This window comes from Brassica napus, chromosome C2 (assembly GCF_020379485.1).
Source record: "Brassica napus cultivar Da-Ae chromosome C2, Da-Ae, whole genome shotgun sequence".
Taxonomy (NCBI): domain Eukaryota; kingdom Viridiplantae; phylum Streptophyta; class Magnoliopsida; order Brassicales; family Brassicaceae; genus Brassica; species Brassica napus.
In genome coordinates, this window is record NC_063445.1 from 10,158,976 (window position 1) to 10,183,406 (window position 24,431).

The 24,431-nt window shown below is 38.9% G+C and overlaps 3 protein-coding genes across 4 annotated transcripts; 2 read left to right on the forward strand and 1 right to left on the reverse strand.

Moving 5' to 3' along the window:
• Positions 1 to 1,595: 1,595 nt before the first annotated feature.
• Positions 1,596 to 4,971, forward strand: LOC106366412 (TBC1 domain family member 15). The gene is made up of 12 exons (XM_013806010.3): positions 1,596 to 1,996; positions 2,289 to 2,384; positions 2,479 to 2,582; positions 2,652 to 2,791; positions 2,887 to 2,976; positions 3,049 to 3,171; positions 3,253 to 3,341; positions 3,435 to 3,540; positions 3,612 to 3,709; positions 3,779 to 4,045; positions 4,131 to 4,214; positions 4,356 to 4,971. The coding sequence occupies exons 1-12, from the start codon at positions 1,907 to 1,909 to the stop codon at positions 4,368 to 4,370; spliced, it is 1,302 nt and encodes a 433-aa protein (XP_013661464.1). The 5' UTR covers positions 1,596 to 1,906; the 3' UTR covers positions 4,371 to 4,971.
• LOC106366413 (thiamine thiazole synthase, chloroplastic-like) lies at positions 4,724 to 7,289 on the reverse strand. The gene is made up of 3 exons (XM_013806011.3): positions 6,735 to 7,289; positions 5,120 to 5,608; positions 4,724 to 5,043 (listed from the first exon to the last, which is right to left on the reverse strand). The coding sequence occupies exons 1-3, from the start codon at positions 7,131 to 7,133 to the stop codon at positions 4,882 to 4,884; spliced, it is 1,050 nt and encodes a 349-aa protein (XP_013661465.1). The 5' UTR covers positions 7,134 to 7,289; the 3' UTR covers positions 4,724 to 4,881.
• Positions 7,290 to 14,275: 6,986 nt separating this feature from the next.
• Positions 14,276 to 17,757, forward strand: LOC106366414 (autophagy-related protein 18f). 2 transcript variants are annotated; one of them, XM_048747167.1, is made up of 7 exons: positions 14,276 to 14,496; positions 14,828 to 15,035; positions 15,255 to 15,686; positions 15,753 to 16,136; positions 16,209 to 16,442; positions 16,529 to 17,257; positions 17,348 to 17,757. In XM_048747167.1, the coding sequence occupies exons 2-7, from the start codon at positions 14,838 to 14,840 to the stop codon at positions 17,483 to 17,485; spliced, it is 2,115 nt and encodes a 704-aa protein (XP_048603124.1). In that variant the 5' UTR covers positions 14,276 to 14,496; positions 14,828 to 14,837; the 3' UTR covers positions 17,486 to 17,757. The 2 variants fall into 2 exon arrangements, with proteins under 2 accessions (XP_048603124.1, XP_048603125.1); XM_048747168.1 differs by having other exon boundaries at positions 14,479 to 14,578.
• The last annotated feature ends 6,674 nt before the right edge of the window (positions 17,758 to 24,431 follow it).

Sequence of the window (24,431 nt, forward strand, 5' to 3'; positions counted from 1 at the left end):
TAAAAATACAGAAAAATTCGAATAAAATTGGAAAAAATTATAAAAAATTATAAAAAATTCAAAACAAAATTAAAACAAAAAATTCAAAATTCAAAAAACATAAATATTAAAATTTCAAACTTAAAAATAAAATAAAATATTAAAAATTCTAAAAATGTAAAAATAAGATCTAAAATTAAAATGTCAAATTTTAAAACGAAAATAAAATTTTAAAAATTCTAAAATAAGATCTAAAATATTTTAAAAAAAATAATTTGAAATTTTTCTTTATTTATTTGTATTTATATATTTAGAGCATAAGAGTCTTTTGCATCTTTAATGAAACATTTTTGGTCATTTTCTTTCTTAGAAAATATTTTTGGGACAAAACTCAATATAATCTATTTGAGAGAATTATTAGCCTTGCGTGTGGCCACATCAATTAACATGGATGAAATTGGCGGCTCCCGAGATGCTTTCTCGGAAGTGTACTTATGCGCTATTGTTTTTTATGGAGGCAAGTTTTGATATCATCATAAGTGACAGTCACTTTAATTGGATGGAATTGTAAAATAAATATAATTTTTTTGGTTAAATATTTACAATTTTAATTTTTAAGTTTGAAGTTTTAATTTTAGATCTTATTTTATAATTTTTTAAAAAGAATTTTAAAAAATTTCTTTTTTAAATTTGACATTTTAATTTTAGATTTTATTTTTGAACTTTTAGAATTTTAATATTTTATTTTAAAGTTTGAAATTTTAATTTTAATTTTTATGTTTTTTGAATTTTTAGATTTTTTTTAAATTTTGTTTTGAATTTTTTACAATTTTTTCCAATTTCATTCGATTTTTCCTGTACTTTTTTGTATTTTTTTTTAAATAAACCGACACGTCATTATTTTGACCTGTAAAATGAACAGTACCAGTCGTCTATGAACAGGAAAACGTCTTTAGAGGTTTATTATGATAAAAATGTCACTTTGAAAGTTTAAAGTGCTAGTAAGAAAACGTCAGTATTTAAAGTGGTAGAAAGTGACACTTTCAATGTTTAAAATGCGATTTTCCCAAACAAAAACAGAGGAATTGAAAATAGAATAACCTCTCCACATTGCCGTGAATTAATATTTTTTTTTCTTACGAAAGTTTTTAAAAATATTTATATCCTTGGTGATTGGTTGGGTTGCTTTAATATTAATCTATATTCTTTAAATCACCAATCATAGTGTATCTTGTTTTTTAAAGTTACAACCAAAAAAATAAAAGAATGATTGTAAAAATTTTATTTTCTAAAGCACCATTTTTTTTACCGTAAGAAATATGTAGCAATTAATTTTAAAGATACATCACTTACAACTAAATAAAAAAATCCTACAATCTAAATTCTGCATTAAAGTCTCTATAGTTACAGTGCAATCAATCATTCCCCAAATCATCTTAACTTGTGAATTTAACAACCAATCCATATTTAGGAAAACATTTTTTACATAAAAAACTTGAGTCTTTTACATAAAATCAATAACTCAAATACCGAAATCAAATTTGGACCGGGTCAAACATTGTACCGTTAACAAACGCAACGATTCTCTGTTTCCTAAAAACGGAAAAGAAGAAAAGTCTAAAGGAGGAGGGAGGAGGATGGATCAACGAAACGATTCACCAGTCAAAAAAAAAAAAATCAATTGCATCTCCAGAGACCACTCAATTGAAAGGAGAAAGATGATTTGGTAGTACATTGAGCAATCCAAAAAGAAAAGTTTGATCCTCCAAAACTGGACCCCTCTTAAAAGATCTCAAACTCCAAAGCAGTAGGACAATTGATCTTTTTGAGAGGGTTTCAGTTTCTTCTTCTTCTCCAATCTTGTTTCCTGGGTTTGTTTGTTTTTTGTTTTTTCCCGGGAAAGTTTTCATTTTTATTTTTATTATAAATGTGGGGAGCGGCGGCAGAACCAGCAGATTCTTATTACCAGATTCGCCCTGAGTGCACCGATGTCCCCAATACCAGATTCAAGATCAAAGTATCTTCCTTTCCCCCCCCTTTTTCTCTTGTATCATTCTGAGATTGACCATTCTATCTTGTGTTGTTTGGATTCTTCTTGAACGTTTAAGCTGAATGTGTATCATTGTTTGAAAGTCTTTTATCATTAGTAGCTATTTATCATTGATCTTTCTGCTGTTTTGGTAAATACTAATACTATATTATTGATCTTTCTGCTGTTTTAAATTCACAGTTTTAGTAGTGATCTTTGCTTAGAGAAAGGCAGAGTCAACTATATTGCTGACAATACCTGTCTTTTTTCTTGATTGCAGCCTGGTAAAACTCTTAGTGTAAGGAAATGGCAGGCTGCATTTACACAGGAAGGGTTCCTCGATATTGGCAAGACTCTAAGTCGAATCCAACGAGGGGTAAGTCTCTCAAAACATTTGTCTTCAAAAAGACTGCAACAGCAACTAAAATCTGTTCTGATAATGCAAAGATCACTTGACTTGTTGTTTATAGGGGATCCATCCATCGATTAGAGGAGAAGTGTGGGAGTTCTTACTTGGTTGTTATGATCCAAAGAGCACTTTTGAAGAAAGAGAGCAAATCAGACAACGCAGAAGGTGATCGTCTTTGCATTCTCTTTGCTGCTATATCTTTTTACTTAAAAGCATTAGTATTTCCCTTTTCAGATTGCAGTATGCTTCTTGGAAGCAGGAATGTAAACAAATGTTTCCAGTCATCGGAAGTGGTGGATTCATCACCGCACCTGTAATTACTGAAAAGGGTCAACCCATTCTTGATCCTCTTGTACTACAAGAAACAAACTTAGGTAAAAAAAAGTTTGCATCTTTTTTTTTTTGCTCAAGTACATAGTAGAACGTCATAACTTGGTAAGCTTAAGCATTTCAAGTATCATGATCATAGGGGAGGATTCTGATTTCTTCAAAGAGCTTGAAAGCAGAGGACCTTTGGACAAGAAAGTTATCCAATGGATGCTAACACTTCACCAGATAGGTTTGTCATCAGTTTCAACTAGTTCTGAGACTATATCATTCATTTCACTTACCTAAACTCTGGTTTTATCAGGTCTTGATGTAAACCGCACTGATAGGACATTGGTGTTCTACGAGAAGAAGGAGAATTCGTCTAAGCTTTGGGACATTCTAGCTCTCTACGCTTGGATAGACAATGACGTTGGGTACTGCCAAGGTAAGGTCTTTACATTTATGAGAACGAACCAAGTGTAATCCTTTGTTCAAGCCCTGAGAGTTGGTTGATTCTTGTGAACAGGAATGAGTGATCTTTGTTCTCCTATGATCATGCTTCTTGAAGATGAAGCTGATGCTTTTTGGTGTTTTGAAAGATTGATGCGGAGATTGGTACTTTGTCTCTATTCTTTGTATTCATATAATGCATGTTTTGATTATATCTATAATCAGTTTTTTTCTTTTCCTTTTGTTCGGAATTGATAGAGAGGAAACTTCAGGAGCACGGGAAGATCAGTTGGAGTTGAAGCACAGCTTACTCATTTGTCTACAATCACTCAGATCATCGACCCTAAACTTCACCATCACTTAGGTGTCTATCTATTCAAGCCCTTCTCACCTCACTTTTTAGCAGAGATAATCATTTATTATCTTGAAATGCAGAGAATCTTGGTGGAGGTGACTATCTCTTTGCGATTCGAATGATAATGGTTCAGTTCAGAAGAGAGTTCTCTTTCTGCGACTCCTTGTACCTTTGGGAGGTAACGGTTCTTTAGAAACTCAAGAGACATGTTTTATTTGACATGACACTGATAAAGACTTATGGGCAGATGATGTGGGGATTAGAGTATGACCCGGAGATGTATTCACTGTACGAGGAGCCTGAGTTCGAGGGAGAGAGAACGGAAGGTTCATCCAAAGGCAAACCCAAATCGATAAAACAATGTGGCAAGTACGAGAGAGAGAACATGAAGAACGGTGGAAAAAGCAACGCAGAAGGTCCTTTGCCTATATCGGTTTTCTTGGTGGCGAGTGTTTTGAAAGACAAGAGTTCTAAGCTTATGACTGAAGCTCGAGGTCTTGATGATGTTGTTAAGGTAATGCAGACATATATCTCAAAGGGGGGGTGGTTTATCTCTTTAAACAGCTTCCATTTTAGTAATCTGTGTGTGTTTTGATCAGATCTTAAACGACATAACCGGAAACTTGGATGCTAAAAAGGCATGTGCTGGTGCAATGAAGCTACACAAGAAGTATCTAAAAAAGGTTTTTAACTTTTAATCTTTTTCCTTCTCTCTTGTAATGTCACAAAGTTTCTACTGGGAAACTCTATTTGGGATTGTGTTTGATCCTTCTTGAGCTGTCTTTAAAAATCTCTTTAAATCGTTCTGCTTTGTGTTATTGCAGCAGGCCAAGAAATAGCACTGGAGAAGAGCCATGAGTAGCGTTTTTTGTATGTGTTTTTTTTTTACATACTGTATTTGATAACTCGCAAAATCTGGCGACGAAAAAATTTCAGAGACTTGGGAGACAACTTCAAAAGAAAGAAAAAAAACAGAGTCCTACACGCAACAACTTTTCGTTGTACAGTGTTCATACAAATCCATGTTGTAATATTTAATTTTAACAAACTATGATTACCTCTTGGGTTCTAAACTACACGCATACAAGTTTTCTACGAAACAGAACATGCATGCAAACAAGTACAGCAGACCAAAGCTAAGTGAGCTGCTTGTGCTAGGTAAAACCAATAGAGGATCGGAGAACAACGCACATTAAACCGAATAAACGTTTTTATTGAGAAGAAACAAAGACACCAGAAAAGTTCATAACATAAATAGTCACAAGTTTTTTAAAACACTCCCTTTATTGCAACTCCTTCCACATAAAGAAGTATCAAGGGAAATTTTCTTAGTTAAAAAAAAACTTGTCCTTAAGCATCTACGGTTTCAGCTGAATCAGCAGCTGCTAAGACAAGCTCCGGGCTTAGGTCTCCGACATAGGATCCATCAATAACATTGGGCTGTCCCAACGCTTTAAGAGCCAGATGTGCCGCCTTCTGTCCTGAGATCATCATAGCTCCGAACGTTGGTCCCTGCATCACATATTCATTCACTCAGTATATCATCCTACTATAAATGATTGATTCAAGGAAAGGGAAACAAACTCACCATTCTTGGTGCACCATCGATCTCAGCAACTTCCATACCGGTCACGATCATACCGGGTACAACCTCCCTAGTCAACCTCACAATCGCATCCTCAGCTGTGTTCATGTCAAGAGCTTTCATCCCAGGAACATGGTCGATCAACCCAATGCTCTTCAACCTCTTCACACCGGTGGCTCCAAAGGGACCGTCGTGACCGCACGAGCTCACGACAATCTTGGCCTCCATGACGTTAGGGTCCATGCAAGACTGTGTGTCGTGGTTCATCGACACAAGAGCCCAGTTAGTCACCACACCGCCGACTCTGTTCCCTTTCACGATCAGATCCTCAGCGGCGACAGCGTTGAAGAGCTTGACGTTGGGACGTGCCAAAAGCTTGCTCATGATGGTGGATGTGAAGAGAGCAGCGTGCTTGATCACAACGTAGTTGTCTTGCTCATCGTAGGGGACACCAATCTCGTCAAGGAACAAGTGAGCTGGTTTGCGCACAATCTGTTAAACACGAATATACAATAACTTCAGTCTACTTCACATGCAAACCAATGTATGTACTGAAACACAACATAAGAAGCTCTTAACACAGAGAAATCAGTTCGGATAAAACAAACCATGGGACAATCTGTCCAACACAAATATACACACAGGGACGGCACTGAGATTTACGGGCTGTAGGCGGTTTTAAAAAAATTCCAGCTAAAATTTTTTTTTTGGTAAATTTGGAAGCTTAAAAAAAAATTTTAGGGGCTTTTTTCTATGTAATTTTTTTCAAATTTTTTAGAGGCCTAAAGCCAATGTTTCGTTAGGCTTTGCCCAGGACCGGCCATGTATACACATGGCCGGCTAACAAACGGTCTACCGTGTCCTTCAGTAACTTGATAGTTAAAGGGATCTAATATTTTTTATATATACATATTTTTATATTAAAAAGTTTAAATATTCACTAAATTTGGTTGAAAAAGGGGCCTAAAATTTTTTTTTTGTACATACTTTTTTTCATCACAAATTTGTTGATGATAAAATAATTTTAAAATATATATGAAATTTAAAATAAACATAAATATTGAAAGCTTCCAGCCTAGAGTATAACAATATGAACATTGGCATGACCCTCGATATATTAATGGTTAGTATATACTACTCCCTCCTGTTTCACAATACTTGATGTTTTACCTCAATGCACAAAGATTAAGAAATTTATTTTTTTCTAAAAAGTAATTGTAAAAATATAATTTAAAAATCATTCAACCAATTACATAAATCAATTACATAAATGACTATAATAACTAATTGGCTACACAGTTTCCAACAAAATTAAAAATAACATAAAAATATCAGAACATCGTAATTATCTATTATGAAACAACAAAAATCTTCTAAAATATCATCTATTATGAAACGGAGAGAGTATATATCATTCAGTCCCAAATGATTTTAAAATATATATATGTTTAGTAATTGTTTAAGACTAATAATCTCAGAGCCGGTCTTGGCTTCCATGAACACAAATTAACTAAACCAAACCCTAGTAGTTCCTCAGTAGTGTGACATGCAAGTCAATCTAAATACTGAAACACGACATAACACTCTTAATACACAGAGAGTTTGGATAAAACAATACCATGGCGGAGAAAAGCTGACCACCGAGCCAAGCGCCACCTCCAGGACTGACAGACTGTTCAATGATTGCGACCTGAACGTTAGGGTTCTTGCTGATCTCATACGCGCATGATAGTCCAGCGGAGCCAGCACCAACGACGACGACGTCAGTCTCGGCGTAAGTGATCATATCAGTCATGTACCTCCTCGTCATCTCGCGAGACACGATGGACTCCTTGATGGGGTCGAAAGTGAAGGCGTTCAGATCGTAGCCAGCGGTGGCGCGGACGGAGAGGGAACGTGGTTTGAGACCGACGGAGACAGGTGCGGCGGAGGAGATGGATGAGCCATGGAAAGAGGAGTCGAAAAGACGCTGAGGCTTGGTGGAAGAGAGGGAGAGAGTAGAGGTGATGGACGCCATATTTGAGAGGTGTTTTAGGTTTTGAGTGACGGTGAAGATGATGGTGGTGAAGTGAAACTGTGGTGGCTGTTGAATATTTAAATTAGAAGATGAAGAAATATCTGGAGAGTGATGGCCACGTCAGAGATAAGGCATGAAGGGTCGTCGATTTTTTGTTTATTTTTTATATAAATGAAATTATTAATTTCTGCCATTAATGGAAACATTGGAAAGTAACGATCTCCTTCCTTCACGGTTCGAATTGAATGAAGGAAGTTTTGAAAATTTTCATGATTGAAAAAATCAAAGTTTAGTGAGAAAGTTAACATACTTTATTTGTCTTTTTACCCGATTAAACCAAAAATATTTGCTTGTCTAAGAAAGAAACAAATCGTTTTGATATATGTAGTTTAAGAAACAATGAGATTCCTATATTTTGTATTAAAATTCAGTTTGTGGTAATAAAGAAATATCTCGAGACTTTTGTCTGGAAGTTTCTGTAACCATTTGCATTGATTGTGTGGTGACACGAACAACACCAGAAAGTGAGATATCTGTGTACGATAGATATGGATTTGTATTTTACTAGTGAAAAGATAGTTCACTATTATGGTGTCCGATAACAAAAAATTATTACTACTTTATTATATCAATATTTTGTATTTATGAGTTATGAGCGGCATGTTCTTTTTGGTCATAGAATCTTTTTTTTCTTGTGGACCAAAATAAAATCTGCAATTCAAAGATTTCAAAATAAATTTGTAATCGAGAAACATTAGTACCTAAATCGTCACAATAAATTTGTATATACATGTTTTTCTGCTTGAGATTGCGAACAAAATATGTATTTTATACTCTCTTTTGTTGGACAGTAAAAAAGAGTGCCACGAAACTTTACTGAAGGTTACCTTTTTAATATTATTCTCGTCTAAATACGTTTAAATGCAGATTTTTAATGGAATTTGATGCATTAGTGTTGATATGATCCCACACCCATGTTATACTCTCATTGGTAAGTCTTTTCCATGGGTTTTAGTGAAATGAAATTATACTTGTTGCATGCATACCGTTCCTTTTCGAGATGCATCGGTGGATTTAGATCATTTGTTTCACTAAAGAAACCGATGAAACAATCTACCATCCATACAAACCGCATGTAACGAAAACATAAATAAAATTAATTCAAGAATAAGAAAAAAAAATCACAAATGATCATTCAAAATCAAAAGAAAAGTAAACATAGTTTTAGATAGAAAGAAAATCAAATAAATGAAAGCATAAAACGAAAACTAAATCCTTAGCTGGCTTATAGCATTGTGAGTCTGTGACTCCTAACCAAATTAATAACTCACTAGTTCACATTTGTTTTAATGGAAAATTATCGTTGATTCCAGACCAATTATCTTCCAAGCTATTACATACTTGCAGGTTTTGTCTTTGTGCCTCTCTCTAAACCATACATTAGTGATTCGGTTGATGTGTGTGAGTAAAAATACAAAAAGGCTAGAATGTCTGGTGAACATGTTGTTATAAACACACAACTGTGTTTCTTTGTTTACTTAATTAGTACGTTCGGATCTTGAAGTATACTAGAAAGATAAAGGATAACTTAAGCTAACATGGACACATGGTCCATCTTTGTATTAGCTCGTGAAAGCCTGCCAAGTAATGTGAGTTAAATGTAACGCTGTCTTAGTTATTTTGGCATCAAGAGTTGAAGAGGTTTTTTTTCTTTTTTCTTTTTTTGCTAACTGAGTTGAAGAGGTTGATATAGCCCGAACAAGAAAACATAACCGGGACCATATTAAGAGGTTGATATAGCCCGAACAGTATGTAGCTTTAATATGTATATTAGTAAGGATTGTAGTTGGAATTCAAAATGGTATATACCCAGTTACCCACTCCAAAACAAAACAAAGTCGGATCGAGCATGCACGGTGTTGCAATGCGCGCCAGAGCCTCGTCTCGATTATCCACTTAACAACTTGCACACATTTTGAAACTTTCGTAACACCTATTAGTCCAAACAAAACTCTCATACCCATGAGCTCATACTGTCATACACCATCTCGTGCTCATTACACGTAAATGCCATGCAAAACTCTCTCTTCCATAAATAAACTATTTCACTTCACTTCATCACCATCACTCACCAAGAACCTCAAAAACTCACACAAAATGGCTAATTAGCTCTTTCTGGTTTTCGCAACTCTCTTGTAACGTAACGCCCCGTCTTCTCACGGCTAATGGGCCACCCACGCCTGCTCTCTCGGTCAGTGGCCCCATCCCAGGGCCGGCTCAAGTTTGTATTGGGCCCCTGGGCAATTTGTTTTTAATGAATTACACATATATAAAAACAAAATTACGGGGCCCCTGCTATTTAAAAAAAAAATTGTGGCCCCTTGTCATTAAATTTATTTCATTTTAGAGTGGGCCCTGGGCCAGCGCACTATTCGCCCTTCCCCTTGAGCCGGCGCTGCCCATCCCGTTCCAACGATCGGTGTATTAATTTTTCAAAGACCCAAAAATCTTGTTTACTGTGCAATCACCATATGACTTTTCCCCGTGCTTTGGCCTCACTCGCACAATATTGCAAATCATTTTCCGATAGGTCATCCATCCTTTCACTACTCCAGAACTCCAGCCAAGCACACTTAACTCCAGAATTCTAAATGGATGTGTGACGGAAAAGGTAAGTCAATTTTGGTGACATAGATAGCCAAATCAATCCTCTTAAATTTTTCTATATATCAATGTTACAATTCATCTCCTCTCAAAGAACACAACGTCTTCATTGCGCCCCACAACAGATCTCAAGACGCCTCTCGGGTCAGAACCGAGATGGCTAACCAGCTCTGAAACCACTTGTAACGCCCCGTCCGCCCACGGCTAATAGGCCACCCACGCCCGCTCTCTCGGCCCGTGGACTCCATCCCGTTCCAACGGTTGGTGCATTAATTTTCCAAAGACCCGAAAGTCTTGTTTACTGGCCCTGCAGTCACCACATGATATTTTCCAGTGTTTTGGCCTCACTCGCACGGTATCGCAAATCACTTCACGATAGGTCACCCATCCTTCCACTATTTCAGCCCAAGCACACTTAACTCTAGAGTTCTAAATGGATGTGTGACGGAAAAAGTAAGCGCACTTTGGTGACATAGGTAGCCAAATCAATTCTTTTAAGTCTTTCCATATACCACAAACCGGGATGTTACAATTCACCCATCTCAAATAACAAAACGTCCTCGTTGCGCCCCACGACAAGTCTCAAGACGCCTATCGGGTCAGAACCGAGATGGCTAACCAGCTCTGATACCACTTGTAACTCCCCGACCGCCCACAACTAATGGGCCACCCACGCTCGCCTTCTCGTCCTGTGGGACCCATCATGTTCCAACGGTCGGTGCGTAAATTTTCCAAGGTCCGGAAGACTTATTTACTGACCCTGCAATCACCAGATGACCTTTCTCCGTACTTTGGCGTTACTCACATGGTATCGCGAATCACTTCCCGATATGTCAACCATCATTTCACTACTCCAGCCTAAGCACGCTTAACTCCTGAGTTCTGAATGGATGTGTGACGGAAAAGATAAGTCAACTTTGGTGACATAGGTAGTCAAATCAATCATCTTAAGTTTTTCCATATATCACAACTCGGGATGTTACAATTTACGACAAAACAGATGACATCAGCAACCAAATGGGTCCACAGCAAGGCAAGTGCTACCGAGAGTTTATACAGAAGCTAAAGAGGTTGCAAGCAATGGATCCGTAAACGAGCTCACTCTTAAGGTTGATCTTGAGAACGATGAGAACCGATGCCTCAGCCTCACCAGCCAGCTCTTAAAATGTGTTGTAATGGTACCAGCTCTGACCCAGTGCTGACAGTGCATTTGCACTAAGTCCACCATTTTTGTCCAATTTTCTTAAAGAAATCACATCTATAATACAAATAGTTGGGATCTTACTTTACAAATTTGATGAGTTTAGAAGTTTTTTAAATCAGCACAGGGTCCAATTAATATTTGGGCCGGCCCAATGACCTACGACAAGTAGACTAGATGTGTGTGTCCGAAACAGGCGGCTCAAGCAAGTTAGTTTTCAGGAATGCATCAACCACAACAGGTGAGGCATATGTTTAGGACTGCTAAGAACTTGCCTAGCATCTGCAAAATCTCTGCAGTTAGATACGGGCCAGTTCAAGGCAACTCCTTACTAAAGATCACGAGGAGGACGAATTTTATAAGGCGTGTGCGTACACATGGTGGTTTTGTTCATGATAAATTAATAAACCGTCTCACTATTGTGGCGTGTACGTGTTTATATCATAAAATTTCTCTGTAATGTTTGAGTTTAGAGCTTCAGTGGCAATATTACACCTTGTAGTGTAATGTAACGTGCCATACTCCTTTAGTGAAGAGTTATCTCGGGTACTAATTAAGCATAAAACTCTCAGACTCTCATGTGTGTGTTCTAAGAAACTACTGATAACTATGATTTTGACCTAATACTTGGGACGTACCTGTACTGAATCAGGATAAAATTACATGACTTCTGTATTCGATTGAGACCTGGACATGGTTCTTGTTTACAACAGAAAACAAGAAACAGGGTAAGGTTGTGTCACGGAAGAGCACTAATACTATAATCTGTATATAAATTAAAATAGTCTTTCATCCAACAAACTATCCTACTAAGCAACTTCATGAAACTGACCAACTAGTAACTGTGAGCTTACAAGAATCAGAAGCTAACCTTGGGGAGCATTTCAGCTATATCTTTCAGGTAAGCACAGCTTGATCTATAAGTGGCTTGGGATCACAAGAAAAAAGATTCCTTCCTTCTCTTCATTCCAGATACATGAACACAAGACCCAAATCCTCTACATTATAATACATTTTAAACCTAAATTAATAGATATAATATTCTGTGAAATAATAGTGAGCTGAAGACTGTTGGCTGCTGAGCTGGACCAATAAATAGGAGATTGCAGTTAGAGCTTCTTGTATTGGTTGATTACTATAAAGGCCTTGACCATACTTTTCTTGTAGAGGATGGAAAGGTCATAGGTTAGGTGTGTGGGCAGTTTTAGGGTGGTGGTCTCGGGAAATCGAAGGCAACTTCAGAGAGCTTGTTTTGTGTCTTGAGATTGTGATCGGTTCCATAAGGAATAAAAGTGTACTTGGTTTCTTATCATCAACATAGAAAAACATGAAGTTAGAATCCTCCCTTTGAGCAACTGCCAACTCCACATTCTACAGTTATGATTCGTTACAAGAAAGTGCTTTTACATCCTTAACCTAAGATATAATGTTTTATATGTGTAGCATGAAAATCCAGTCGTTCAAAAACATAATTGAGTCATATTTTGCTAGCTTTCCCAAACACTTGCTTGTTAAACTACGCTTTAAACACATTTTGATTCTTATCTCTCAGTACAATGTAAAGACTCAAGACTCACAGAATGGCAACATGCCACAGAACAAATGACCGGTCAGAATATCCAACACGAGCGCAAAAAAAGTTCAAAAGCAATTACCTATTAACATATACAAATTTCTTAATCTGATCCAGTAGATTAATTGAAGTTTTAATAGAATACGATACATTAAACACTTGCGTTCTCTTTCTTCTGTAAAGAAACAGCATCAGACTCTAAACTTCTCCCTCTGTGAAGCCCACAACATGGTGGTAGTCAATAATAAAAGAAAGAAACCAGAGATCTTTGGTGGTGGTTGCAAAAACTCAGATTCCTCTGGAGAAGATCAAAAACCTGGAAATTCTTTCTTTTCTTTTTTTTTTTCAGTCTCACAACAACGCAAGATTCACATTTTCTTTTCACTTGGATGATAGACTTAGCCAATTTATTGGAGAACACACCTACATTGTTTAGTTTAACATGGAACGACCAGCAGATCCCCGAGACAAACAACAGATCTTACATGCTCCGAGATCTGTTGATGCTCCATGTTAAACAAAATAACGTAGGTATCATCTATCCAAGTGAAAAGAAATGATAAACTTTTTACTACTTTTTTATCTTAACATTTACACCAAAAAAAAAGAAAAGAAATGAGAAACCTAGAGTTGCTGAGAAACTGAAAAATAAACAGTTGTGAAAACGGAAGAGAGTGTAAAACTCGTATACATCTACTTCGCTTTTGTACTGGCTATACGGCCCCGAGGAAGATTTCATCGTCAGCTCATGGAAAAATCTGACGCCATCAGAACACCACGCAGACTATATATCGTCAACATTATGACCATTTTATAGCTTGACGGAAGATTCGAGGAAAGAAAGCTCCTTAGTGGGCCCTTAGATGGGCCTAGTCTTTTTGAACTCCAGTCTTTTAGTCAGTTTTCTGAGCTAATGGTATGTTTTACCTGGACCAGTCAAATTTGCATTAAACCAAGTTGAACCAAATTAGTTTATCTTAATTTTTAAACCAATAATCTAATTAAACAAAAATATAATGAAACTCTTCATCTAATAAAGTGTAGTAGCGCACGTCATGGGAAATAACAAAAGACTGGCGCTGGAGCACGTCGAACTAATTTTGGTGGATTTGATTGGTTTGGCACGTCAAATTCGGCTCTAAATCGACATTTAATTAATATATATCAATTAATATATAGGTTTGTTTGGTGTAAGTATTGGGTTAACCAACAAAACTTGGGCTGTGCTTGGTAATCCATCATTTAGTGAACAAAAAGAAGGAAAAGTGACTTTGAGTGTTTTTAAAAAAAGGCTTTAAAAGCTTTTAGATCAATAAAGTCTAATTGCATAATTAGATTGCAATCGTAGAAATTTTACTGTATAATTTAGTCTTTAGAAAATTTTGATGATGCAACTAATGTAGTTATAAAAATTTAACGAGAAACAGAATAAAAAAGAAAAAGATTCATACGTCTATATCTTTTTACTTTAGAAAAGAAAGTTCATATAGCTTTTTCGTTAGTTTTTTTGGTTCTAGCTTTAAAAAGTACATAAATCATGATTGGTAAACTTCATAGTTATAGATAGAAACTAAAACTAAATAACAATCCAATGACTTTTAAGGCTTTAGAATTATCACAAAGCGTTTAAAGCTTTTAGACATTTCACAACTAAAAACTGAATTTTATTTAAACAAAAATAGGGAAAGAGAGACGTGTCAGATAATAATACGAGTCTCTTCTTCTCGGTTAAAGTAAAAGACTATACGTAAAAGAAATCTTAATCCGCTTTTTTGCATTTAAAAAAATCAGATATAAATAAGAAAGGAAGAAAGAAAATCATTAATGAAGAAGAAGTTTTGAAACAGCTTTCGTCTCTTCTTCTTCGCTCTCTCTATTATCCTTCAAATCTTTCCCCTCCTAATCGTTTCCAAAGTCGTAATCAGGTTCCTGCTTCGGGACTCGCTCTTCTTCTTCTTCCTGCGTCTTCCAATTTTTCATATTCCTTTCTCAATTGCTGCTTCATTTGTTCGTCTATTCTTTCATCTTCTTCTTTAGCGCCATTCAACTTAAGCATTTATCAGTTTGATCGCTGATTCTTTCTTCTGGGTTTCGCAAATTTTCAATCTTTTTTTTGGCTTTGATTGTGTTTCGGTGGTTTCTTGCTTCGTGACAACTCGAAGAAGCAAATTACGATTTTCTGTTTCTAATTTGAGATTCCATTTATTCGTTTCTTGTGAGATTCCACCATGAAAGATTTTCTTGGAAAATTCTCAGGCGTACAAGTATGAGTAACAACGACGACGATTCTCAGAAGCCGGAGACTTCCTCCGACGGAGCTGTCTCGCGATCAGCTCGGACCTCCTTTCAAGCCGTCTCTGACTGCCTTCGTGCGATTTCCTCCGGCGCTTCCACCGTCGCTCGCTCCGCCGCATCCGCCGCTTCTTCCGTCGTTAATCGAGACGCCGACTCTCTTCACGACAAGGTTAAAAAAAAATTCATTAGGGTGACGATAACTTGCTTTAGGTGCAAGATTCATTAGGGTTTAGCCTTTGTGTTGCTCTGTTGAGAAAAAGTTCGATGTTTTTTTTATGCTAAAGGTTGAAAAAAAAACTTGCTTTGGGTGCAAGATTCATTAGGGCTAGGGTTGATAGGTTTTAAAGATTGGACCTTTAGCCTTTGTGTTGCTCTGTTGATGCCTTAGGTACTATGGGCGGGGTTTGATAAGCTAGAGAAAGAGGATGGCGATACTCGGAGAGTTCTTCTACTTGCGTTTCGCTCTGGTTTCCAAATCTGGGATGTTGAAGACACTGGGAACGTCCATGTCATTGTCTCTGCTCACGATGGACACGCAGCCTTTATGCAGATGCTACCTTACCCTTTAGTCTCCGAGGAGATAGACGATGCGTTTGCTGAGAGCCGTCCGCTTTTGGCTGTGTGTGGTGACAGCTCTTGGGTCGAAATTTTAGATATAGAGAGCGCTTCTGACAACTCTGAAAGTGAGACCGTAGTGCCTACACATGTGAATGTCTACTCCTTAAAGTCAAACTCTTACGTGCATAAGTTGAAGTTCGAGTCTGTCATCTACACCATCAGGTGCAGTTCTCGGATCGTTGCTGTGCTACAATCAGACCAGGTTCGAGTTTTGTCATATTGTGTTTGATTTTGTATCTCTTCTGAAACTAACAAGTGACTTTTGCAGATTCATTGCTTTGATGCTAAGACGTTGGCGGAGGAATACAATATCGACACTAACTCCATCGCGTATGGCTCATTGGGCGTTGGATATGGTCCTCTTGCCGTTGGTCCACGATGGATCGCGTATAGCGGAAGTCGTATTGATGAGTCTAGCTCCACAATTTTCACTTCAGAACTTCTCCCACTGTCGTCATCACCCGGTGTTGCACAGTTTGCAATAGAATCGAGCAAACATATTGTAACTGGGATTGCGAGGCTTGGAGGCAAAGGGTACAAGTCACTGTCTAACTTCTGCGCAGAGGGTCTGCCCAATCCGTATCTTCCTGGTTTTAAGGGCATTGGAGTCGCTGCTACTGACAAAGCTCAAGACGCTGAGAGCATAGGAATGGTAAAACTCTCAAATATTCCTCTCAAGTTGTGTTGAGTTTCCATTGATACATAGACGTGGTGGTGTGTGCAGGTTATAATCAGTGATGTTATAAACAAAAGCTTGATATGTCAGTTTAAGGCACACAAGAATCCGATTTCAGCTTTGAGCTTTGATCCGAGTGGGATGCTTTTGGTGTCTGCTTCGACTCAGGGCCACAACATTAACGTGTTCAAGATAATGCCGAGAATCTCTAACACTAGTGATGCGCCGCCCAAAGAGTGTTTTATGCATCTGTTCAGGCTCCATCGTGGCTATACTTATGCGGTAAGCAGAGAGCTCTTCACTTTTCCTGTATTTAAAAAAGTAGTACGTTTCTTATTTAACACTGAGATCTTTGTTTTTTGTGGCAGGTGATACAAGACATGAGTTTCAGCAATGATAGCAGTTTGATAGTGGTTAGCTCTTCAAGAGGGACAAGTCATGTGTTTGAGATTAATCCCGAGAGAGAAGAGCATCTTCCTCTCACTCTGTCACCTGTTATTAGGATAAGAAGCCGAGACATCAGCGGATGGATGGGGACAGTAAGCGGTGCTGCAGCTGCGGCGGCTGGAATGGTTGGAGGAGGAGGAGGAGGCTCTCTTCAGGGTTCAACCACATCAACATTCAGTTACTGCGTTGAACAGCAGAATAAGAACACCCACTATGGTTCTACTGCTTCTGATAATAGCGTAACGAGGAATCTACTGGTTTTTGCTCCTTCTGGATGTATGACACAGTACGCGTTGAAGGCTGGGGATGGTGGTGAGGCTTTGGTGATGACGGGGATTGATTCTGAGTCTGGTGCAGAGACTGAAGGACCGGTTGTGAGGATACGAAGGTGGTACATGGTCCAAAACCGATCTAGAAGAGAGATGCAAGATCAGCAGAGTGACGTATATGGAGGAGGTGGATCAACTTCGGGTTCTGGAAGTAACGTGTTTCCGGAGATTGTTAGAAAGCAGAGTGCTGAGGAGCCGTGGAAAGCAACTAAGAAAGGAAAGGCCCCTCGTGTGGTGGATAACAACCATCAGCTGTACGTGTCTCAAACAGAGTTGCGAATGTATCAGCCGTCTCACCTACCCTTATGGGAATGTGAAAATGTAAAACTTTCCTTCCTTCCTTCCTCTTCCTTTTTTTTAATGATGTGTTGTGTGGGTGTGGCTGAGACTGTGTGTTTTGCAACAAAACAGTGTAGGTTTGAGAAGTTGGTATTGGATGGGGATGAAGAGAGTAATGTTGGTGGAAGAGGAGGGGAGATGGAGATTGAAAAAATCCAAGGTCAAACGATTGAAGCAAGAACAACAGGTTCGCATCCAGTGTGGGGTTGAAGAGGAGAAGAGATGCATTAGAAGAAGGAAGGAGGTGTTTGGTGTTATTGTTTCTTCACCACAAACTCAGCTTCAAGTTCAGCAACAGAACTACAAAAATAACTGTGGAAAATTGTATAGAATAGGAAAAGATAATTGACAGAGATTTTAAATGTAAATAGTTAGCAGTATAGACTTCTTTTGTTACGGTCGTTACAGACTGATGACCCCATTCATGAACTGCATCTTCTTTGGTTGTTAACGTAATAAGAAAACAGAAAAAGTTTTTGCCATTTTTGCTGCACCTTTATAATGTGTGTGTGTGTGTTTACAAAATAAAAAAACAACAGAAAAGACTGTTACTAAATGAATGGAACAGACGCAAACAAGTGTTCCGTTGGGATTCCGACAGCTCCCATGATCTGTGATCCAATAATGTCGCTGTCTTTGACCACGAAGTGAACTTCGGCAGCGCTATGAGCCACGGGGACATCGAAGGAGACGGTCACGTAAGGGTCGGGTCGCTCGTGATCTTGGAGGGCTTCTCATCTTTAGAACTGTTCCTCCTGGTTAAACCGGACAACATCCCACCGAGACGGTTGTGGAAACCGTCCATGTTGGGAGCTTCTTTAAACCCAAATGTCTAAGTTACCGTGCAGCAGCTCTACACGTAAAGATCCGCTGCTGGTGGGCAAAGGGCACGGACTGCTGGCCGAAACCGTGGCTTAATCCTCCTCCCATTGAGAGAGTCTCGGTGTAAATTGGATGATGCGCCATCACTAAAGGTTGAGACTTGAGACTATCATAAACCCAGAACACAAAAGATCAAACACTTGGCGGGCAATCAAGATTGAGATTAAAGATTGAAGCGAGAGATCTAAAAAAGGTTGTGATCTTTTGTAGAGAAGAAGGAGAAAGGAAAGGAAGGGGACTTGAATCGGAAGAAGTGAGCTGTGAATCTTAAGACCACCTCCATCCGTAGGCTATAACAAGGGTTTCTTAAAAAAAAACTAAAAAAAAATAAATCGCTCCTACACAAAAGGCTTTAAGAAATGGTAAACATCCCTGACGTGTCTATTTCGTATTGGGTAATGCTTTTTAGGCGGAAAAAAAACAAAAAAAACTGGTCTCTCTTTGTCGATGTTTCCAAAGTTCTTTTGAATCATCGTCTGTGGAGAGAAATAAGAGACGATTGGATCAAAGTGAAAAGAAAAAGATGAGTTCTGATTTGAATCCAAAGAGGTTTTGCAAGACAAATCGAATCGTCCTTTGGAGAGAGAGAGACGATTGGATTCAAACTGAAAAGAAGAAGATGAGTTCTGATTATAGTCGCCGGAGCTGCTGTGAGCAAGTACGGTCGGCGGAGACCAACGCAAACTCACACATGATGTTCTGGTTAACCGCGTCGGTGCTCGAGCTCCCGAGGTTTCCGACGCTGATCGTGCCGCGTAGGACGAGGATGGTGATGAATCCACAGAGGATCGTCATCTTGATGAGGCGAGAGCAGAGAGCAGAGAATAACTGAGGCATCATTTGCGTTTCAATCGTGAACTGAAATTGGGATTTGGTTTTGGATGCAGAGAGCAGAGATGGAGAGAGCAGAGAGCAATCTTTGGTTTTAAAAGAAATGGTATCATTGCTTCTTGATGGAAAAATAATGGTATAATCTCTCCTCTCATGCTAACTCTTTGTACTTTATAAGATCATAGCATGAGTATTTGATACATTGTTTGTTTATCAGTGTCTGCATTTGGTTTTAAAAGAGATGTCTATTTGATTGTTTCTTATTGTTTCTTATCAGTATCCGAAGGTGCGCGAGCAAGTATGGTCGGCGGAGACCGTATATAGTCGCCGGAGCTGCGGCGATCGCGGTGTCTGTTTTGGTGATTGGACCGTGCGCCAGAACTTTGTGGCTCTTTCTTCTCCAAAGTAAAATCTGATTCTTTATTTTCTTTGGGTAACATTTACATGTTTATTATGACATTACAAGCCGAGGATTAAATTGTATATTATGTTCTTTCTCTCCTGTATTATACTCTCACCATTGATATATGGAACATAGGATGTATATTTGCATAAATGCTCACGGGGAAGCCGTTGTTTCCTGGGAAGAATGTGGTGCACCAATTGGATATTATGACTGATTTGCTTGGTACTCCTTCACCCGAAGCTATCTCAAGGGTTAGTTGCTATTAATCAGTTCTAAAGTTCATCGTTTTTTATTTGTTTCTTACAATGTCTAAGCGTGGTGGAGTTTCTTTCAACTCTAACGAATTATGTGTTAAATATTTATAAGATATGAATATTTGTTACTTGTGTTTTCCAGCCATGGTTTTACGGCTGGTAGTCTAGGCCTAGTTCCTGTCAGATTCATATAAATTGGTAGGAGACCTCAGGTCATAGGTATGTCAGTATGTGATCCGCCACATATGAGAATAATAGTGTTATCACATTTTAGAAGGAGAATTTGTAGCTCTGTTGTGTGGTATGTATACTTTATTAAGCTTTTGGGTTTTGTAGGTGTTGCAACTAATCAAGAATTGCTCAAGCCTCTAAGCTCTGAATCGATCTTGATCTGAGAATCTCTACCACCTAACTCTCTCTCTCTATCAAATCACGCAAGAAACGAAACGCACAGCAAGTGTTTACCCAGTGTATCTCTCCGATATGGAGAACTAATCACTGGGGCCAGACAGACTCAATCCAGCAATTCACTAGAATGATCTTTCTCTCGAGACTCAACAACCCTGAGCTCGTTTCAGTCCTACGCTTCTAGATGAATGAGAACAACGATAACATCACAGCTCTACCTACTCTCTTATATACCGAGAGTTTACAAGTAAACCGGACTTCTAATTAGACTCTTAGAACAAACCCGAAATTGATCCAAACCAGATACAAACCGGGAATGCCTAATCCTCTAAGTCCAATAGAGACTATGACTCGCCTCATCATTCATCCATAGCTAACCTATGATCTTAGTCTAGTTTAGTTCATTCTCAACAAACTCCACCATGAACTTAGCTTGACCATATACAATCATCATTCTACTCCAGTGAATTACCTTCTGGATTTACACCGTCTGGCTGGTGCCAAAGCTTCTTCACGCTTTGAGTACCTTAAGCATGTCCAACGCTGCATTGAACTTGCTCACTGGTACCACCTTTGTCAAGATGTCTGCAGGGTTCCTGCTTGTGTGTATTTTCACTATATCAACCACCTTCGACTCAATAAAGTCTCTGATGAAGTAATACTTCGTAGCTAAGTGCTTTGTCCTTTCATGGAATACGTTGTTCTTTGAAAGACAAATCGCACTCTGTGAGTCACACCAAATCTTAATAGGTCCTTGCTTGATGCTGAAGTCTTCCAGTAACCCCTTTAACCAGATTGCTTCTTTCACAGCTTCAGTAAGCGCAATATACTCAGCTTCTGTTGTGGATAGCGCCACCACAGGTTGGAGCTGTGACTTCCAGCTTACTACATTACCTCCCACAGTAAACACATACCCTGATGTAGACCTCTTCTTATCTAGATCTCCTGCGTGATCTGAATCACTAAAGTCTTGTATGTTGAACTCCTTTGACTGTGTATAACATAGCTGTAACTGTGTAGACCCTTTGATGTATCTGAGCAACCATTTTACTGCTTCCCAGTGTATCTCTCCTGGCTTGCTCATGAACCGACTCACTAAGCCAATACCATATGCCAAATCTGGTCGAGACCCCACCATCGCATACATTATACTACCAACAGCAGAACAGTACGGATGCTTCTCTGTATCGAGCCATTCATCCTTCTCTTTGACTGAAGCTAACTTAAAATGAGCTCCAATTGGTGTCATACAGCCCTTAGCTTCTGTCATCCTAAAGTTACTAATAACTTTCTTCAAATACTCGCTTTGAGACAACCGTAACACTCCCTTATCTCTGTCTCTTGTTATATCCATGCCTAGTATCCTCTTTGCAGACCCTAGATCTTTCATTTCAAACTCAGAGCTAAGTTCTCCCTCCAACTTCTTCACCTCTGACATGTTCCTCGATGCGAGTAACATGTCATCGACATACAACAGCAAATACACACTGTCATTCCCTGACTCTTCTCTTGTATACACACATTGATCATGTTCACTTCTCACAAACTTCCTTGACTTCATGAATTGATCAAACCTTCGATTCTACTGTTGCAGTGACTGATTTAAACCGTAAAGCGGTTTCTTAAGCAGGCATACATGATCCTTCTTATCTTGAACTTCATATCCCTCTGGCTGGTACATGTAGATGTCTTCCTCCAGAGTTCCATGTAGGAACGCAGTCTTGACGTCCATTTGCTCCAGTTCCAAGTCTTGATTTACCACAAGAGATAACAACACACGAATAGAAACGTGTTTGACCACAGGCGCGAAAATCTCCTGATAATCTATCCCCTCCTCTTGTGTGAACCCTCGTGCCACCAAACGAGACTTATGTCTCTCAGGTTCAACTCCTTATATCCCTGGCTTCACTTTAAACAACCATTTACAACTGATGATCTTCCGGTCTTCAGGCTTCTTAACTAATATCCATGTCTCATTCTTTCGCAAAGAATCCATCTCATCGTCTGTAGACTTGTTCCATTTCTCCCAGTCAGGACTAGCTCTTGCTTCTGCATAGCTTCGAGGCTCATCAACATACATCAATTCAGAACATATGAGAGCAAAGGCTATTTCTTCCTCTGTGCAGTCGTAATCATTGTACTTCAATGGCGGTACAACATTTCTTCTTGGTCTATCTCGAGCAAGCTGATAGTTCTCCAAACTTCCTCTTGTCTTATCATTATTACTCTGCTCCGGGACCTGCTGTGAGCTTGACTCCTTAGTAATAACGCTCTCCTTTCCATTTGCACTTTCTGTGTCTTTAGGCAGTAGCTCCACCATTTCAGGTTCTGAAACAATTTCTGATACCCGAGCTCCACCATTTCCAGTAGACACCGCTGAGTTCTTGGTATCTTCAAGATCCTTGTATGTCAACCCTTCTTGAAACTTCACATTTCTTGAAACGACACACTTCTCACCATCTAGCATCCAGACTTTATATCCTTTTGTGCCTGCAGGGTATCCTATGAAGATTCCCCTAGCTGCCCTTGGTTTCAACTTCCCCTGATCTGCATAAACATACACAACAGACCCAAAATGCCTCATATGTTTATAACCAGGTTGCTTACCTAACCAAACCTCTTCGGGTGATTTGAACTGTATAGATGCTGTAGGTGATCGGTTGATCATATACACTGCTATATTAACAGCCTCTGCCCAGAATGCCTCTTGTAATCCAGATTCGTTCAACAAACATCGAACATTCTCCATGATGGTCCTATTCATTCGCTCGGCTACCCCATTTTGCTGAGGCGTATATGTACATGTTCTGTGTCTAGTAATACCATTTGTCATGCACAACTCGTTAAACGCATTATTGACAAATTCTAGACCATTATCAGTTCGTAAGTATTTTACTTTCTTATCAACCTGATTCTCAACTAATAGCTTCCACTCACAAAACTTAGTGAACGTCTCATCCTTAGTTTTAAGCAAGCATATCCATAGTTTTCTAGGGAAATCATCTACAATTGAAAGAAAATATTGGCTACCAGACATTGACGGTGTGACATTTGGTGAACCCCAGAGATCAGCATGTAAATACTCCAACACTTGTTTGGAGCTATGCTGTCCCACCTCAAAGCTCACCTTCTTTGCCTTACCCACTACGCAATGCTCACACATTGCCTCTTTTCCAATGTCTCTCTTCTTCAAGACACCATTCTTCACTAGAACCTGCATATTCCTATAACTCATATGACCAAGTCTACTATGCCATAAGGATACTTCTTGAGTTTTCTCTACATGACATGCTTCTGATGTTACTGTCTCTCCATCAAGTATATATAGGCCGTTCTTCAAGCTCCCTTGAAACGCCACCTTGTTATTCTTCTTGAACACGATCTTCCCTTCTCCTCCAGAATGGGTAAATCCTAACCTGTCAAGAGTACTCGTAGAAATCAGATTTCTACGGAGAGTTGGTACATATCTAACATCTTTCATGAGTTTAACAGATCCTCCCTTTGTATTTAGTCGTATGGTTCCACGCCCTGAAGTCTCGATGGAATGATAATCTCCAAGCAAGACCTTCGTAGGTCCTATCTCTGTGAACTCCACAAACCAGTCTCGCCTGCAGGTCATATGGTGAGTACACCCTGAGTCTATAACCCAATTGTCTAGAGCGTCATCTGATGATGAGTGTAAAGCACTCATCTGCTCAACTTCTCCAATCACCACAGCTACTTCTCCACTGTCTTCAGTCTCCATTCGCCTTTTCCTCGCAAAGCAATCCTTCTTGACATGGCCTTCCTTCTTGCAATACCAACAAGTAACTTTGCGCTGCTTTGAGCTGCCCCTTGGCCTGTCTCCTCTGGAGTCACTAGACTCTCTACGGCTTGATCTTCATCTATCATGTGTATACAGGACTGTTGCAGAACCTTTCTCGTTTCTGCTACTCTCGTTGATCTCCCTCTGCTTCGATCTTGCAGCTGAGATAACTTCCTCCAAGGTTATGGAATCTTTCCCATACTTCAATGTATGCTTCAGTTGATCATAACTTCCCGGTAGGGAGCTGAGGAACACAATGGCTTGTATTTCATCCGTCACGTTTACATTCAAGCTGCTCATCTCTGTGACTATCTTCAAGAAGTCGTCAACATTAACATCAATTGTCTTTGAGCCATCACACTTGAATGTATAGAACAGTGACTGCACAAAGATCCTATTTGGGAGTGACTTCGACATGTAAAGCCTCTCCAGTAATGACCACATTGACGCCGCAGTTGCACAATGCTTGATCTTTCTTAATACATGATCGCTGATGTTCAAGATTATCATATCTCTCGCTCGATCATCCTTCTCCAATTTAGTTGGATCCAAGGTCGTCGTCTTCGTCTT